The sequence below is a fragment of the Cuculus canorus genome, chromosome 17 (genome assembly GCF_017976375.1).
Source record: "Cuculus canorus isolate bCucCan1 chromosome 17, bCucCan1.pri, whole genome shotgun sequence".
Lineage (NCBI taxonomy): Eukaryota > Metazoa > Chordata > Aves > Cuculiformes > Cuculidae > Cuculus > Cuculus canorus.
Window position 1 is genome coordinate 12459902 of NC_071417.1, and position 18673 is coordinate 12478574.

The 18673-nt window shown below is 52.2% G+C and overlaps 1 protein-coding gene across 4 annotated transcripts in view; it reads left to right on the forward strand.

Moving 5' to 3' along the window:
- Nucleotides 1–18673, forward strand: part of KSR2 (kinase suppressor of ras 2) — an 87336-nt gene that overhangs the window by 15024 nt on the left and 53639 nt on the right. For all 4 annotated transcript variants that reach the window (XM_054082754.1, XM_054082755.1, XM_054082758.1 and 1 more), the window contains exon 4: nt 3795–4299. In XM_054082754.1, coding sequence (XP_053938729.1) covers nt 3795–4299 — 505 coding nt within the window. The remainder of the gene's footprint in view (nt 1–3794; nt 4300–18673) is intronic.

Consider the following 18673-nt stretch of genomic DNA (forward strand, 5'->3'; position numbering starts at 1 on the left):
TATTAGCAGCCAAGGCATCAGTTTTGAACGCAAAGGGGGATTAATTTAATATTAAGTAAGAGCTGAGCGGGGCCGCTGTGGATTGAGGAGTTGATGGTGTGTGACTAGTGAGTTATGCGTGGAGGTTATTAGCCGTCCTACCGGGAAAACCGATCTGGAGCTGAATATTTATGAGTTGGCCAAGCTGTGGGCAGCTGAGGGACAGCGCGGGGTCGGCCAGGGTGAGACGCAACGACAATGAAAAGCAGTGAGCATCCCCATTTGGGGCAAATTTGAAAGCTGCCCTGGCCGTGGTATAAAGACTTGCAGAGTTCATCCCTCCCTAAGGGGCAGAATGTTATTTCCCAATGTTTTGTTTTAGGAAATCAAAGCAAAATTTGCTATTCATCTTCTGGAACCGGGGGGGGGGGGGGGTGGAAAAAATGGCTTTTTTGGTGATGTTTCCCCATCCCTCTGCATCTCTTGATCCCGACGGCGGGTGCTCCTCTCTGCCTCTTCCCCAGAGTTTGTTTGCTTGTTTATTTTAATGGAGTGGCTCAGAAGAAGCTTCTTCCCTAATGAAGTACGATGGAGTGAAGGAGGCTGAGCGGAGCGGGGAGGTAGCGGCAGCACAAAGGAGGTTAATAAAGCCCATTTTTCTCTCCCGGTGGCCGGGGCTCGGTGGCAGCTGGGAGGAGCGAGGAGGTCAGATGGATGGTGGGCAGGTGTAGCCAATGCTCATTTAAGTATGCCATAAATATTCCCGCTTTAAACAAAACAAAGAGGCTTTTACGAGTGACCAGGCAGCCTCGCAGCACCGTTGAGGCAGGCAGAACATGGGGAAAACTGGGCAATCATGGAATGGTTTGGGTCGGAAGGGACCTTAAAGCCCATGGGCAGGGACACCTCCCACTGGATCAGGTTGCTCCAAGCCCCATCCAACCTGGCCTGGAACACCTCCAGGGATGGGGCAGCTTTCTCTTCTCCAGGCTGAACAACCCCAACTCTCTCAGCCTGTCCTCGTCTGGGAGGTGCTCCAGCCCTCAGATCATCTCCGTGGTCTCCTCTGGACTCACTCTAACAGGTCCACATCCTTTGCTGATAAAAACAAAGAGGAGTTTCCTTCCACATGAACTCTTCCCTTGCGTTTCCAGCTGAGAATCAGCTCTGGCAGAGCAGCAACACCTGGGGGATCCCGGAGGGGGACGAGAAATCCGAAAGCATTTAAGATGCTTTGCAGTAAGAAGAGTTTGGGTATTTATTGTTGTTATATTTTGCCTTTCAAGTGCGTTCTCAGCTGAAGTGTCTCTCATCAAGCAGAGTGCCCACTACCTGCAGCCCGCGTGTAAGCAGCCGTGTGTTGAAAATACATTCCCCCAGCTTAGCCGGGGTATTTTTAGCCCTGACGCACCCACCAGCCCCATAATGGGTTATTTTTGCTCTCGAGTGCATCAGCCGTGTTACGACAGAGCCGAGCGGCAAAGGGGACTGCAACGAGGGGGAGACGCAGCGGCCACGATGCTATGGCTGAGCTGCAGGCTGTGAGAAGCAGCCTTGGTTCTCCTTCTTCGTTAGCGGCTGCTAATTACTGCCGACGCTGGGAGCGTAGGGATGCTGCTGGGCCAGCAGCATCCGGGCAGTTCGGAGTTATGTAAATCTATGCTTGCAGAGCAGCCAATGCAGGAGCACTTTGATTTGCATACATTTGCAAATCCCTGCCTGCGGGTTAATTAACCGGAGGGGTCAAGGGCTTCGCAGAAGGATTTAATCCATGGCGTTGTCCTCTTTCACCATGGCCATTGGCTATATGGGAAGGTGGATGTCACCAGCTGGGGTGGCCTTGGGGACTGGTGACCGTTGGTGGCCTTGGGGACAAGGGACCAGCCTGGCTGTGTGGCATTGGGTTGAGCAGACAGGATTGCGGGCTTGTGGGTGGCCTTGGTGAGATGTCCCCCGTGCAGGGCTGTCTTTTGGGGGTGATGTGTTCTGACTTGTCACCTGCGGTGTCCCTCCCATGGATTGGGCTGTTTCGGCAAGGCGATGGCTTGTGTGTGCCCGCGGTGGCTTTGGAGGCGCAGCTCCATCCTGGCAGTTCCATCCAGGCAGAGCTGAGGCTTTCCTACAGCGGGATTTTTTCCTTAATTCCAATACAAGGAAGGGCGTTAACTTTTTTATGAGCCTCTTGGTGGGTCAAAGGGCTTTTTGTAGCAGCTGGAGAAACAACTCAGAAAGCAGCTGGAGAGGACTTGCTTTATTTTTTGTTTTCTGCTTTGAGGGAATGATTCAAGAAACCTCCTCATGCTCCTTTTCTCCCTGGATTTTTGTTTTTCTCTCAGTCCAGTCCTAAAGCTTTAATTTCCAAAGCCCTTTCCTCCTTTCCTTTTCCTCTGGAGCTTGAAATAAACCATTCCCCTTGAAAAGGCTGGGGAGGGAAGAGGGCAGGCAATTAATAATCAAAGAGGGAATGGGGAAAGGAGGTTTTTTAAAATAGAGATAGTGGGTTTATGTTGGTTTTCTTAGCAGAAGTGATCAAAAGGAGCTGGCGAAGGGACCTGGGATTGGGTCTGTCGCTGTGATGCTGTGAAGTTGCTCCTCACAGCCCTTTGCTCATCTCTGTGCCAGTGGAGATGCATAACTAGAAGCCCTTTTTAATTACCCCCCTCCCCTCCTTTATGCAAATGGCACCGCTGAGAGGCAAGAGGGGGGGTTTGCAGGTGTGAGATGGGGGGGCAGCAGCCTTGGCTGGGCAAGGGGTGTCGTATCCCCGTACCATCTTTTGGTGTGGTGGTGGGGACACAGGTGGGGGGCTCAGCAGGGTAAGGAAACATGTGGGCAATGGACCTCTCAAACCCTTTCAAAGTATTTGCCTTCCAGAGGGATCCTGGACAGGCTGGAGAGCTGGATCTGTGCAAAACTCACAAAGTTCAACAGGGCCAACTGGAAGGTCCTGCACCTGGGTCGGGGCAGTCCCAAGCACAAATCCAGGCTGGGCAGAGAATGGATTTGGAGCAACCCTGAGGAGAGGGACTTGGGGTGCTGGGGGATGAAAAGCTCCATATGAGCTGACAAAATGCTCTTGCAGCTGAGGAAGACAACTGTGTCCTTGGCTGCATCCAAAGGGTGTGACCAGCAGGGAGAGGAAGGGGATTCTGCCCCTCTGCTCTGCTCTGGTGAGACCCCACCTGGAGCCCTGCATCCAGTTCTGGAGCCCTCAGCACAGGAAGGACATGGAGCTGTTGGAGTGTGGCCAGAGGCCACGGAGATGATCCAAGAACTGGAGCACCTCCTGCACGAGGACAGACTGAGACAGTTGGGGTTGTTCAGCCTGGAGAAGAGAAGGTTGTGCAGAGACCTTAGAGCAGCTTCCAGCGCTGAAAAGAGCTCCAGGAAAGCTGGGGAGGGGCTCTGGATCAGGGGGCACAGGTATGGGAGGAGAGGGAATGGTTTCCAGCTGAAAAAGAGGAGATTGGGATGAGATCTTAGGGAGAAATGTTTTGCTGTTCAGGTGGGGAGGCCCTGGCCCAGGTTGCCCAGAGCAGTGGTGGCTGCCCCATCCCTGGAGGGGTTCAAGGCCAGGTTGGATGGGGTTTGGAGCCCCTGATCCAGTGGGAGGTGTCCATGCCCATGGCAGGGGGGTGGAACTGGATGGGCTTTGAGGTCCCTTCCAACCCAAACCATTCCATGATTCACTTGGGTTTGGCACGGGTGTAGCGAACTTGAAGCTTGCTGGGATTTTGGGGGTGGATGTGGTCCTGGGGTGGGGACTGTGAGGACTCTGCCATGCCACATGGCCATGTCCGTGTACTTTGTCGCAGGTGGCAGCCTCTCCAAGCAGGATTGGACCATCCAGTGGCCGACAACGGAGCCAGGGAAGGAGAACAGCCCCGGTTGCCAGCCGGAGCCGGGGCAATGGGGCAGGACGCACCTCTCGCCGAGCCCCAAGGTCCAACCCAAGTGTGGGCAGCATCACTGCCATGCGGGCTCTCCCCACGGACCCATGTACACCCACGTGGACCGGCTGACTGTGGAAGGTCACCCAGGGCTGTGCCCACCCCTGGAGTCCGGCCACCGCTCTCTGCCGCCCTCCCCACGCCAGCGACACGCTGCTCACACCCCTCCACGTACCCCCAACATCGTGACAATGATGACACCACCAGGCACGCCACCGGTCCGACGGAGGAATAAACTGAAGCCTCCTGGGACGCCTCCACCCTCGTCACGCAAACTGATCCATCTCATCCCTGGCTTCACCGTGCTTCACCGGAGCAAGTCCCACGAGTTCCAGCTGGGGCATCGCGTGGACGAGGCACACACCCCCAAGTAAGTGGGTGCCCTGGGGTGCGGTGGGGTGGTGAACCCCATCCCAGCTCCTTTGGGAAAGTGCTTTGGTTCCTGAATGTTGGGGTGTGGTGTCTTTTCTTTTGAGCTCTAAGGTGAAAAGCCCTTTAGAGGTCTGGAGAAGCCCTTTAGAGGTCTGGAGAAGCCCTTTAGAGGTCTGGAGAAGCCCTTTAGAGGTCTGGAGAAGCCCTTTAGAGGTCTGGAGAAGCCCTTTAGAGGTCTGGAGAAGCCCTTTAGAGGTCTGGAGAAGCCCTTTAGAGGTCTGGAGAAGCCCTTTAGAGGTCTGGAGAAGCCCTTTAGAGGTCTGGAGAAGCCCTTTAGAGGTCTGGAGAAGCCCTTTAGAGGTCTGGAGAAGCCCTTTAGAGGTCTGGAGAAGCCCTTTAGAGGTCTGGAGAAGCCCTTTAGAGGTCTGGAGAAGCCCTTTAGAGGTCTGGAGAAGCCCTTTAGAGGTCTGGAGAAGCCCTTTAGAGGTCTGGAGAAGCCCTTTAGAGGTCTGGAGAAGCCCTTTAGAGGTCTGGAGAAGCCCTTTAGAGGTCTGGAGAAGCCCTTTAGAGGTCTGGAGAAGCCCTTTAGAGGTCTGGAGAAGCCCTTTAGAGGTCTGGAGAAGCCCTTTAGAGGTCTGGAGAAGCCCTTTAGAGGTCTGGAGAAGCCCTTTAGAGGTCTGGAGAAGCCCTTTAGAGGTCTGGAGAAGCCCTTTAGAGGTCTGGAGAAGCCCTTTAGAGATCTAGCGGGCAGTGAGGATGCTGCTGAGGTGGTTTCTGCTTTGCTTGCCTAGGACTTCGTTTTGGGAGCGTGGGGTGGATGGGAAGCAGTGAAGAGCTCTGGGGCTTCTGCTTGGCAAAGTCTCGTATGGTGGAGTGTGGCTCTGGTGGTGTGGATGTGTTGTACGATGGGATTTTGCAGCTGCAGCACTGGGATGCACAGAATGGCCATAAGCGCTGTGTGTGGATGCGAGTGCACGCCAGAGCAAGACGGATGTAATTCTTTCAGCTGGAATGTGCATATCTTACATACTGTAGCTTATATTCTAAGATCTTCCCAGTATCTTTTCCATCCCTCCTGGTGTCTGCAAGAGGTTTTTCAGTCCCTGGCCATGCTATGGCTGTTGCTTTGTGGCTCCGGTGCCGGCAGAGGCTGCTGCTGTGCAGGGAAAGCGTTCCCTGGCACCAATGTGCTCCATCTCCTTTGGGCCTTTTTGGTGGCCCTGATCTGAAAGCCCTTCTGCAGCCTCGACGTGGGGTGGCAGAAGGGACCAGTGGCTGTCTTGGGGCATCATCTCCCCTCCTTGAGGATGCATTGGAATGGAGCACAGCTGATCCCTGCCAGCCTCCTGAAACAGGAGCCTCAGGACAAACTGTGCTGCTTGTCCTCAGCTTTGGGATTCTTGGAAAATGAGAAGCCTCGGTGAAATCTCTTGTGGGATGTGGTGGAAGCAGAGGGAAGCCTGGATATGCTGGCACAGTGATGCAAACCCACCTGCCCGGATCCAGAGGCAGCTGTGATGCTCAGGCAGCTCCAGCTGAGGCACATGAAGGGTTAAAATCTGCTGCCGGGCTGCCAGACCCTCATCTCCCCTTGTTCAGGCAGGGAATTGAGGGTGCAGATCTATCCAGTGGCTGCAGCATCGTGATGTCACTTGTTCCCTTGTCATGTCCCCAAGGCTGCAGCAGCCGCGGGGCTGCAGTCGTTACACAAGATGAGCGCGGTCACCTTTCTCCCTCGGGTTGGGAGTTTTCAGTCTCTGCTGGCTTTCAGCTTTTGGAAATCAATTTCTTTCAGCTGGATGATACCTTCTCTAAGGCCACTCCCACCCTTGCTCTTAGGCATCTTTGGTCCATCCCCAGTGAGCATCACTGTGTTTGAATCATAGCATGGTTTGGGTTGGAAGGGACCATGAAGATCATCCAGTTCCACCTGCCCTGCGGTGAGCAAGGGTGTCTTCAACCAGATCAGGTTTGCAGGAGCAAAACCTTGTGAGCAGCCTGATCCCTGCTCTACTTTTATTTGCATTTCAGTGTTCAATCTGAGCTCTATACTTTGCTTCACTGAGGGCAAAGCGTGTGCCTTCGCTTCCCCGAAGCCGTTTGGTCCCCACTGTGGTCGTTGCACACCCTGGGTCACCCTGACATGGATCTGGTGTGAGGTTTGGACGTGGGTGTCTGGACCTTATTCCAGCAAAGCCTTTGGCCAGTGATTCTCTGAGCCAGCCGGGGATGGGATGCTTTGACTTCTCTTGCAATGGGGAACGGCAGAGCAAGATGTGGGGAAGGGAATTGTAAACGAGGTTTGCATGAACGTGGTCGCGTCTCTTGAGAGCAAAGAGCCCCTGCAATGGGGTCTGGACAGACTGGAGAGGTGGGCAATCACCAACCGCATGGAGCTGAACAAGGGCAAGCGCTGGGTTTTGCACCCAGGACACGGCACCCTGGGTGTCCGCACAGCCTGGAGAGCGAGAGGCTGGAGAGCAGCCCTGGGGAAAGGGATCTGGTGGTTCTGGGTGATGGCAAGTTGACCGTGAGCCAGCAGGGCCCTGGCAGCCAAGAGGGCAACCGTGTCCTGGGGTGCATCCAGCACGGCATCGCCAGCCGGGAGAGGGAGGGGATTGTCCCGCTCTGCTCCACACTGGAGCGGCACCACCTTGAGCACTGGGGGCAGTTCTGGGGCCATAGGATAAAAAGAATCTAAAGGTGCTGCAGAGCATCCAGAGGAGAGCACGGAGTTGGGGAAGGGTTTAGAGGGGAAGAGTGTGAGGAGCAGCTGAAGTCACTGGGTCTGTTCAGCCTGGAGAAGAGGAGACTGAGGAGACCTCATTGTGGTCTGGAGTTTCCTCACGTGGCAAGGAGGAGGAGCAGGTGCTGAGCTCTTCTTTCTGGACCCGAGGGAATGGCAGGGAGAGGGTTAGGTTGGACATTAGGAGCAGGTTCTTCCCCCAGAGGGTGGTGGAGCACTGGAACAGCTCCCAGGGAAGCAGTCGCGGTGCCGAGCCTGACAGTATTCCAGAAGTGTTTGACCAATGCCCTCAGCCATGCGTTATAAATGTTGGGGTTGTCCTGTGCAGGGGCAGGAGCTGGACTTGATGATCCTTCCAACCCAGACCTTCTAACCCAAACCTCGCTATGATGTCTCCTCTTTGGTGCTCCCGTTCCCAGTAGTGCCGGAACACCTTGAGTGATGCAGCTTTAATTCACAGTTGGTGAATTAATAGAGGGAAGAGAGAGCCGATATTAAGAGGGCTCTGTTGTGTCCTAGCCAGGGGTTCATCGTGTCGATGCAGAAGGACCCAGGCTCTCAAAAGCAGCTCACAGAACCGGGGAGGTTAATTTTCTCTAATGGCACTTAATGATTTTTCAGGAGGCAACCACTAAATCCTGCTTGCTAATCCTGTTAGTGTTTTGAGATAATAATTAGTGCATTAAAGAGGCAGCTGCTTCTTCTTTTTTTTCCCCCCATTTCTCTTGCAGAGGAATGCTCAAGATTTAGTTGAACACAGTGACGAATGCTCCCTGCCATGGAGAAAAAGTAGTTTTTTGGGGCTGTTAGCAGCTATTTCTTCTTTTATGGCACTGTCCATGCAATGCACATGTATTGTGCTCTTCATCAGGGAGTGCAAGGCTGGGACAAGGGGGATGGCTTTCAGCTGAAAGAGGGGAAGATTGAGATGAGATCTTAGGGAGAAATGTTTTGCTGTGAGAGTGGGGAGGCCCTGGCCCAGGTTGCCCAGAGCAGTGGTGGCTGCCCCATCCCTGGAGGGGTTCCAGGCCAGGTTGGATGGGGCTTGGAGCCCCTGATCCAGTGGGAGGTGTCCCTGCCCATGGCAGGAGGTGGAACTGGATGGGCTTTGAGTTCCCTTCCAACCCAAACCATTCCAGGATTCTGTGATTATGGGACTGGTTTTTTTTTAGTGTCGTAACTTCTGCAGAGTCCGAGTCCTCTGCGCTCTCTGCAGGAGGGAGGTTTTCTCCTATTCTCAAACATGAAATGGAGTTCATCCCTGCAAAATGATTTCAAACTTTCCCTGATAAACCGCTTTTGGATGTTGCTGTGCCGGTGAGCTCTTGGTTGGCTTTGTATCGTGGCTTTCTGTTCCCTGTATGAAAATAGGTGCTAGACCTGGAGAACTGATAGTCTGGGGAACCCAAGGGCTGTATGGGGTCTCCTGGAGTGATTGTGTCTAGATTTACCCTCACACTGCCTCTTTGCAGCCCGATTTCTGGTGGGACCCATCTGAAACCCTCCCAAGAGGAGGCTGGTGTCCCTCAAGCTGGTTTGTCCCACCTTGGGATGGAGTGAAGTAGGCTTTGGGGAGCCAGGGATCCTCATGGCAAAATCAAAAATCTCTCTCCTCATGACCTGTGGGTCGGTATTGATGGAAGAAAGCAGCTGGGGTGCTGTGGGGCTGCTCCCACCTATTTTTCCATCTCAGCGCAGGCACAAAAGTTAAACCACCACTATGTATCTGGGAGAGCAGTAGCAGCAACCAGGTCCTCTCTGGAGCAAGGCCACCATGTACCACCTTACTCTTGATGGCAGCTCATAGATTTGCTTGTGTTTTGTGTTTCGGAGCTTATTTTTAGGGTTTAATCCATCATTTTTGTGTGCTGAAATCTTCTGAAGCAGGGGTTAATTATTTTTGAGCTTACAGCCTCACATTTTCCTGCACGGAGGCTCCAGCTGTTGACTGTAACTGGGGTATGGAACATTACTCCTAAAGAGATCCCCTGGCTTCCATAAATCCACAATCCATAAACATCTCATGAATGGTCTTGAAAAGGAAACAAAACATTTAGAGTGGCTGATAATATAATGCCCATTTAATACCTCATGAATTCCACAGGCAATTTAAATCTTTCATGGATAGTTAATGATTATTCATCAACGAGGAGGCCGGAAAAGAACCAAACTCTGAATGGAAAGTCTTAAAAACACATTAATTGGGGAACAAAAGTCAACCTAGTTAAGAGTGAGCTCGAGAGCGTGTGTTAACTCTCAGAAGGGTGTGTATAAAATAGCCCTCCAGAGGTAAGAGCTGCTCCAAAGTGGTGTTGGGTGGTCTTCATCCTTAGACCTGTGCCAAGGGAAGGTGAGCCCAAGACCTCCTCCACTTTCCAGTTGTGGTTCTACTGGAAAGCATCAGAGGAGGCCACAAAGTTGGTAAAGGGTTTAGAGAGGAAGCTGTGTGAGGAGCAGCTGAAGTCAGTGGGTCTGTTCAGCCTGGAGAAGAGGAGACTGAGGGGAGACCTCATCACAGTCTACAGTTTCCTCACATGGGAGGAGGAGGAAGAGGTGCTGAGCTCTTCTCTTTGGACCCAAGGGAAGGGCAGGAAGACGCCAGGGGAGGGTTGGGTTGGACATTAGGAAGAGGTTCCTCACGCAGAGGGTGGTGGAGCACTGGAACAGCTCCCCAGAGAATCACAGCACCCAACCTGACAATATTGCAGAAGCATTTGGCAAATGCCCTCGGCTCCATCGTGTGAATGTTGGGGTTGTCCTGTGCAGGGGCAGGAGCTGAACTCCATGATCCTTGTGGGTCCCTTCCAGCTCAGGACATGCTATGATTCTTCTGCCACTCTGAGTCTGGCCAAATTAATGACCTCTGTGGCCTTCGAAGAGCAGCCTCCTGCAAGCAGCTGGAGAGGGAGGGTCAATGTGTGTGGATGGTGAAATAAAGCAGCATGACCTGGCACAGCTGAGCCCTGGAGAGATGCTGAACTCTCCCAAGAGCTAAAGTGAAGCAGCTGCTGGAGAGGACATGCAGTTTTTGTGGTGTACCTAGGTCAGATTTGGGCTGGGAGGAGGCTTCAGCTCAAGGCAGTTTTATTTTAGGTAAGTTTTCCATGAAGTCCCCTTATCCTGTGTGGTTGCAATCACATTTGAGGCACGGATGTCAACGGGGTTAGGTGTTCTGGTGGAAATGGCTCCTTATCCAAAGCCTTATGATGGTCATCTTCCTTGCCTTTAGCCTTGTTGACATTGAGGTTGTTTTATTGTATTTCAACATCAAGATGAGGATATCCTGGATGGGTGAAGTCAGATGTGAAGTTCACATGTGATCTGGTGATAGAGCACGCACCCCTTTTCTTTTCCTTTTCCCTTGTACTGTTTCCAGCTCTGAACCAACTCTAACCTGATGCTTTCTCTGTTGTGGGGTTGGTTTTTTTCCATCCTGCCTAACAGAGAAGCCCCTGAGATCAGCATATTTCCTGTGTCATTTGGCCTAGAATTTAGAGGGGAAGTCGTATGAGGAGCAGCTAAAGTCACTTGATCTGCTCAGTCTGGAGAAGAAGTGACTGAGGGGGGGACCTCATAGCAGTTTACTGCTTCCTCACCAGAGGAGGAGCAGGTGCTGAGCTCTTCTCTCTGGTGACCAGTGATAGGACCTAAGGGAATAGCAAGAAGCTCTCCTAGCAGAGGGTTAGGTTGGACATAAGGAAGAGATTCTTCACCCATAGGGTGGTGGAGCACTGGAACAGCTCTCAGGGAAGCAGTCATGGTGCCAAGCTGGACAACAATATTGCAGAAACCTTTGGCCAATGCCCTCAGCCCCATGGTGCGAATATTGGGGTTGTCTTGTGCGGGGACAGGAGATGGACTTGATGGTCCTTGTGGGTCTTTTCTATCTCAGGACATTCCATGATCTCGGTCAGAGAGATGAAAGACTGAGTCATAGACGTGCAGAAACGTAGAACCAGAGGTCATTTTCGCCATCCCAACCGCACTGAGCAGCCTGTGGTTGGACTGTCTGTCATAATTAATCATCTACGCTGATTTTAAATGCTATGGAGTGATAGGTCATCTATTTTGCTGCTCTGCAACCTTTAAAATAATGACACTTTCCCTTGTATTAATTCCAATCAACACTTCTACCAGGTAGATCAATTATTTGATATTCTGTGTGGGCTGGATTTGATCGAGCCGCATTGAGATAACTTTTGTGCCTGATGTCTCTCTGACGTTTCCCAGGCTTGGAAAGGCAGGTGGGCTCTTGGCTTTGGGGATGAGCAAGAGATTGATGTTTGCAGAGCAGGTGGCTGCGGCGGGACGCTGCCAATGTGTGCAAATAATCCATATGCAGCATCTGCAGCGCTGTGTTATTCATCGTGTGTCCTGTCCGAAAACGTAGAGACCTGATACTTCTGCAAGGGGGGAGAGCATTGGTGTGAGGGAATTTGGAGAGCCAAACGAGCAGCATCTTTCTCTCTCTGTATCCAAATAACCTTTCTGGTTAATCTCGGTGCATGGTGAGTCAGGGCTGCGGAGTTTTGCACAGGTCCTGGATTGTCTCCAGCTCTCTCAAAGTAGGGTCTGCACACCGTATCTCGACAGTGATGGGTAGCCACCATAACAAACTGGCTCTCCGCTGCAATTATCCCACTGCTCTGGGCTGCCGTTCTCCTTAGGTATGTCATTAATGTTAATTACTGCTGTGGTGTTCCGTCAAGAGGAGCAGGAGCTTTAACATGCTTGGAGGAGAAACTTCTCACCGTGTCCTTTAATGAGAAGTTGAGCCTCCATTCGCTACTTTCGAACCGGAGAGCATGATTATGAATTTAGATAAAGATTAACGTCTTGGGGTGTGTGTGTGTGTGAGGCAAGAGAGCTCTCCTGCTGCGGGCACCATCGCCTGGTTTTCTGCCTCCGTGGTGTCCATGCGTGAGAGGAAGGCAGGGCACAATGAGGACATTGCTGTGGGCAAGGTCCCAGGGTGGTGACAAGGAGATGGATTGACCACTGTTGGTCGTGATAGGAGGACGTGCTTGAGCTCTTTTTGGTGCTTTCTTCCAGCTGTAGCTATGCAGGAAGGACGTTAAGCAGCTCCTCTCTCCTCTTCTGCTCATCTTCAGACCAGGTTGGATGGGGCTTGAGCTAATTGCATCCCCTTTCTTAGATGAGTTTTGCAAGCATGGAGGTGATGGTGCTGGCAAATGGGGTCTTATACTGATGGAGAGCTCTGCAGTCTTCAGCCCACCCGTTCCTCTCCTGTGAGGACAGGCTGGAGAAGAGAAGGCTCTGGGGAGACCTTAGAGCAGCCTCCCACTACTGAAAAGAGGATGGGTAAGAAAGATGAGGACCGACTTTTTAGCAGGCCCTGAGCTGATAGGACAAGACATAATGGTTTTAAACTAAAGAAGGGTAGAGTTAAGTGGAATATAAGGAAGATATGTTTTACAGTGAGGGTGGTGAGGCACTGGCACAGGTTGCCCGGAAAGGTGGTGGATGCCCCATCCCTGGGAACATTTAAGGTCAGGTTGGGCGGGGCTCTGAGCAACCCGATTGGGTTGAAGATGTCCCTCAACATGATTACAGGATTGAAGATGCTCATTGCAGGGGGGGTTGGACTAAGTGACCTTTAAAGATCCCTTCCCAACCCATACTATGATTCTGTGATTTGATGGAGGGGGATGTAGAATGCCTGGAGCTTGCTCCCCTGGCTAAAGCTGTGTTCTCCAGGCAGGGAGAAACCCACTCATCTGGGTGTAAATGAGGGACATCCGGGGCTGAACTGATGTAGACGTGGCTCCAGCAAAAGGTGACTCAACCTCACCGTTGTTGGTTGGCCAGAGCTGGTGGTGCTCATTCACCACCACCCTTGTGTGTCCCTCAAAGAAATGTAACGGTGGAAACGAAGAAAACAGAAGGGATTTAATGAGAAACAGGTCTTGCTTCAGGATCCTGGCAATTAGCTTCTCAAACTCCTTCCACGCAGCAGCCTGCATCTGCTCCGAGTGTTGTTCCTGCTGCCCTCCTGCAGAACTCTCTCGTTGGTGTACAAGTCCCGAGAGGGGGGGGAAAAAAAACCTCTTTGGCTTGAGCTCCCTTCAAAGAATTTCCCACCTTTATAATTTGCAGCCGTAATAAAAAGTTAGGCTTTGTGCTATGAAAAGAGAATAATAGATCAGTAAGGTATGAACCTTAAAACTCAGCCATCCAGGGAAGCAGGGACAGGCACTCGGATAAATATTTAACTGTTGAGGCTTTGATATGAAGAACCCGCTTTTCCTCTGGCCGAGGGAGGAAGGGTTTGTTGCCTCTTACAGTAATGAGGAGGATAAATGTAACGTCTGGTGGGTAGACTCTGTTTTCTTTAATATCAAGCTGGTCTTGCACTGAGCTTGTTAGGTCTGCGGGTGTAATGAAGACACTTCATCTCTTCAGGCGGGTTCAAATAATCATAGAATCATGGAATGGTTTGGGTTGGAAGGGACCTCAAAGCCCATCCAATTCTAACACCTCCCACTGGATCAGGTTGCTCCAAGCCCCATCCAACCTGGCCTTGGACACCCTCCGGGGATGGGGTAGGCACCGCTTCCTCACGCGCAGAAGGTGACCCGGTCCCTCCTTTTCTGGTTGCGATGGCTCCAGCCGTGGTGGGTTTGGTACAAGCTCCCCAAGTCTGGTTTTTGAGGCTGTTTATGCTGCTCGGCTGGGGAAGTCACTGGGATTTTTGTGGATTTTTTTGGGAATCTCTGAAGAGAGGAGTTGGGTTTCCCAGCCGTGTGCCAACATGGGAACCCAGCAGGAAGGGAGCAGAACTGGCAACTCTTCTTGCATTAAAAATGCAAGAGGGAATTGTGGAGTTTCCTCCTTTTTTATCGCTGCACATGGGTGTTGCTCGGTCAGTGCTGCTTCCTCTGCGCCAGGCAGAGCCTCACAGGCTGAGGTGCGGGGGCAGTGCTTTTCCTTCTCCATCCTCTGATTTAATACAGAATATCGAGCAATTAAGCCGGTCAAAAGGCCATAAATCTCCTGAGTTGCATCCTGACCGAGGCTGTGCACTTTGGGCCAGGTAGCAGCGATCTTTAATCCTTTGCAGGGAGCTAACTGAAATACCGATGAGAGGATTTCTTTTTTCCACTCTATTTCCTTTCCTTTAAAAGCAACACTTACATTGAAATTGGAGTGTGCTGAAGAGGAGCAAAGTGGTGAATAAAACATAGCCCAGTGCAGTCAGCTGTGGGGTCAACTCAACTGTTTCAACTGAATTTTAAATCTAAACCTCTGCTGATTATTTTTATTACAATGATATTAGCAAGTGGCAACAAATGCCGGCAGAGCAGGGTTATTTATCTGATTTTCACCATTTAATTAAGAATCGGAATGGTTTGGGTTGGAAGGGACCTCAAAGGCCATACAGTCCCACTCCTTTCCATGGGCAGGGACGTCTCCCACTGGATCAGGGGCTCCAAGCCCCATCCAACCTGGCCTGGAACCCCTCCAGGGATGGGGCAGCCACCACTGCTCTGGGCAGCCTGGGCCAGGGCCTCCCCACCCTCGTTGCGAAGAATTTCTTCCTAAGACCTCATCTAAATCTTCCCATTTCCGATTTAAACCATTCCCACTTATCCCATCGCTACAAGTCCTTGTAAAAAGTCTCTCGTCGGCTTTCTTGTAGGGTAGAAATGGGCATGGGGATAGGAGTGGGCATGGAGAAGTGAATGCCACTGGGATGCAGGGAACTCTTGGGAGAGTCCTTTTTGGGATTTAGCCATAGCCGTGGGCAGTGCTGAACTCCGGGCTGACAGCCCGATGGCCATTGCATCTCCGCTCCCTGTAACTTATAGACTTCCCCATGCCCGTACCCCAACTTCTGCTGGGGAGGGCTCACTTTCTCAGCATATCCCACTCTTCCAGCCTGTGAAACGCTCCGGATCATCTCAGCTGTTTCGTGCTTCCTCCCTGGGACCCTCTAGCATCCCTAGTATCCCCACATCCCATCTTACAAGTCAATCCCTGCCTTCCTGCCGGGCTTTGATGCAGACAGAGCCTTCCTGGAGCTGTAAAGAGTGATGGGCGCTTTGTCCTGGGTGTCTGCTTGTGTTTTTCACTGCCTGTTGAAACCCTCTATTTTTTGCCGATGCTGGTGATGAGCGTTTGACTGATTCCACCGAGCAGGCGGGGATGAGCTATTCAGGCTGGATTGACACCTAAAGGGATACGCATTAAGTGCTTCAAACTAGCTGGGCTATTTATTTTTTTCCTCTTTATTTTCAAAGCTATCATCACATATTAAGAAAATCCTTGCGTGAAATTATGTCCCTAACGGTTGGCATTTACCTATCTGTGCGTGGAATCGCTCCCAGCGAGCGGCACCGACTTTCCCGAGCATCCACATCAGCGTGCAGCAGGAATTAGCCCTGATGCTCCTGTGAACTTTGGTTTTGGGGGCTTGAGTGGGAGATTCTTCCTGGTATCCCCTCCAGGAGACACAAGAGGAAGGCAAGGGTAAAAATGAGGATTATTTTTGGGGTCATGCAGAGGATTAGGGAATGGAGAGAGATAAGAGTGGAGCAGCTGAGAGGATGCTAAGGGGAGGTTCTGCAATTCCAGGAGCAGCTGTGGGGATTGCGGTGTGGGGAGGGCTGAGAATTGGTGAGCTCGGAAAGGATTTGGGGAGCCGAGGGCTGCGTGGAGCAGTATCTGACCCTGTCTTGCTGTCAGGGAGCCTGACACCCTTGCAGTGAAGGGTGCTTGGTGCTTGCAGAGCCTCTGAGGTGCCCGGCTTTCCAGCCTCTTGCGGTGGGGTTGGGATCGGCACACAGCGGGGACCGGAGGCTCCAGGAGTGGCAAAAAAAAAATGATGTCCGGGTGTTCAAATTTGGGAATTTGCTCCACATCTGGCAGGAAAGGAGCCCTTGTCCCTGCGGTGACACTTTTCCTGCCATCCCTGTGGGTGGCAAGGGGTTGCCGTAGTCACCCCAGGGTGTCTCCTAGATTTTGGGGGGGCTTCAAGCCTGGAGATGGACTGTGTGTGGTCCTCTTTGCCTCCCACAAGGCTTTAACACCAAAATCCCAAGCCCTGGGGTATAATTAGCTCCCTGCTCCTCCTGCCTGGTACTTGGCACGGGCTGGACTCTCATTTTGGTAGTTTTCCACCTGTGACTGGAGGAAAATGGCCCTTCCTGGAGGTTGAGAGGTATCAGCACCATCTAAATAGCCCCTTCCGCAGCCCCGCGACTTCGCAGAGCTGTGCTGTGCTTTCCCTTCTGCCGCATTTGCTTCTCCGTCAGCGTTTCTGTATCATCGCCGGGTTGTTTTAAGTGGAGCGCTTGCCTTTTCCACTCCCTCAGCCAAGAAGCTGAGAACTTGCCAAGTTCTGGAGAAGTCTGAAATGCTGATTAATGGGGATATTAGTGCAGCCAACCCCACCGAGCATCAAAATGAACCCAGCTTGCATCATATACTGGGCTTTACTGGTTTGGCTGAGATTATTGTAGAATTGGAGAATGGTTTAGGTTGGAAGGGATCTTAAAGATTATCCATTTCCAGGATTGAGGTCCAGCCTGGGCCCCCTTCCCAGGAGTGGGGTCTGCTGCTTTGTTGGGGTTTGATCCCTAGGGAAAATTGAATTAAGCTGATGTTCTTCCTTGATTTAAAAAACAAATATGTGCTTTTTCACTTCTGCTGTGTGTGCCAAGTTTGGCTCTGTGGGAGAGGGGTGATGCCCAGAGGAGCCTGGCACAGAGGAGGGGGCTTCTCCTGCCCCGGGGTGTGGAGTCTGGGGTTCCGGGCTGTGCTGGGAGGCTTAGGCTGAGAGGACCTTGAAGTATTTCCAGGACATGCTTTTTCCCTCCCTCCTGTGATGCCTCCTTGGGTAGATGAGGGTAGTCCAAAGCAGTGTGACCAGTGGGTGCCTCGTCCCCAAAATCAGTGCTTATGGCTTTGGGGCTGCTTTGAAGTGGCTGAGATGAGATTGCAGAGAAGCAGAGGAGTCGCCTCTCCTCTTGGGGTGTCTTTGCAGCTCATTTTTTGTGCCCTCTGCTGCTTGCAGAACTTATCCTCCTCCAGGTTTGGGATTATTTCTCTTTCTACCTTCCTCTCCATTGCCTTTGCTGGAGGATGGAGGAGGAGGTTTGCTCCTGGGTGCACCACCCGTCTGTGCACGATGCTGGTCAGGGGCAAAACCAGGGGGAGAGCCAGCAAAGGGGCAGCTGTGTCCTCTACAACCCAGACACGTGCTTGCTTGGGCTCTGCAGACACATTCTGCCCTGGTGCTGCTCTCCCACCGGCGGGTGAGCTGCCGTCTCAGCCTGTTCGAGCAGGGCTCAAGGCTTGGGGAACACCCAGTGCTTGTGTGCATCCAGGGAAGTGAAGGTGCAGGTTTGCTTTTGGTCCCCCAGCACCTCAGGGACAACTCGGGGGTCCCTAACTGCTGGGACACCGCTATCCCCAGTGTTGGGGTGCTTGCAGCAGGGTGCCCCATCCCTGGGAGGCAGAAAACTTGTCATGGATGAGGATGCTCCTGTTGCCACATCCTGCTGGACCCTGCTCACCCTCCTTTAGGGTGGAGAAAAGGGGTCAAGACCATGGTGAGACCGATGGCCAACCCTTGTCAGTCACCCAGTTGGATCATGGGTTTTGTGCGTGTTTGTTAATTGATTTCTTTCTTCTGCAGAAACAGGGAGAGAGAAAAATCTCTCTGTCCAAAATCACTCATCCTTCCTAATAATGAGAGCTGTCACCAGCCCTGCTTGGCGAGGAAATGATGTTCACCGTAAATATTTGGTCTGGAACTGATTTATGGGTGGAAAAAAAATGAGATTAGAAGCTAATCACTGCATTGCAGGAAGCGCTTTGGGCCAAGTGCTGGGGCTGAGCTCGTGGTTGAGCTGGGGCCGTGCCCGCGCTGGGGCTTTGGTTTGGAGATGTTGTGATTGTGCTGTTGGATTTGAATCAAGTGACAGTGATGGAGGGGTCGGTCTGGCTCTAGGGGCTACCAGGCTTCTCTTTGCCCTGATGCTTTGCAGATTTACTTTAAGCGTTGGGGGTTTAGGGTTAGGAGCAGTTTAGATTCCCCAGAAAACATTGGCTGTGGGGCTGCTGGTGCACCAAACCCCCACGAGCTCCAAGCCAAGAGGCTTGTTCCATCAAACCTGGCTGGAGGCAATCATCCACCCTATCCCTGAGCTCGGGGCACCCAAAGAAGTCATCGCAGCCACCCTCCAAGCTTTTCCTGTGCGAGGAAACAATTAGCTTGTTAGAAGGCAGTTTTATTTCCCTCTGCTAAAGCAGGCTGGTCAGCACAGTGTGGTCATTTCCTAGCGCCTGGCAGGGCCAGATGCCCCCCGGGCGCTGCTGGGACCATGGGAGATGCATGACCCTGGGGAGGATGGCTTGCCTGCACGCGGGAGCGGGTGTCTGAGCTCAGGGATGTCTCTGGTTGAGGATACTGGAATGATGGCAGCAGAGCAGGACCTGGTGCCTCCAAACAAGCACTTAGGTGTTTGCAGGAAAGCAGCTTGGTTTCCAGAGAGAGCAATGCCTAGGTTTGTACTCGCCTGATTTCTACTGTACTGAGGCTGGTGGCATTGCCCAGCTCTGCGTAGCGTTGCAGGGCATAGTGCTGGTTTGGTTTCAGGGC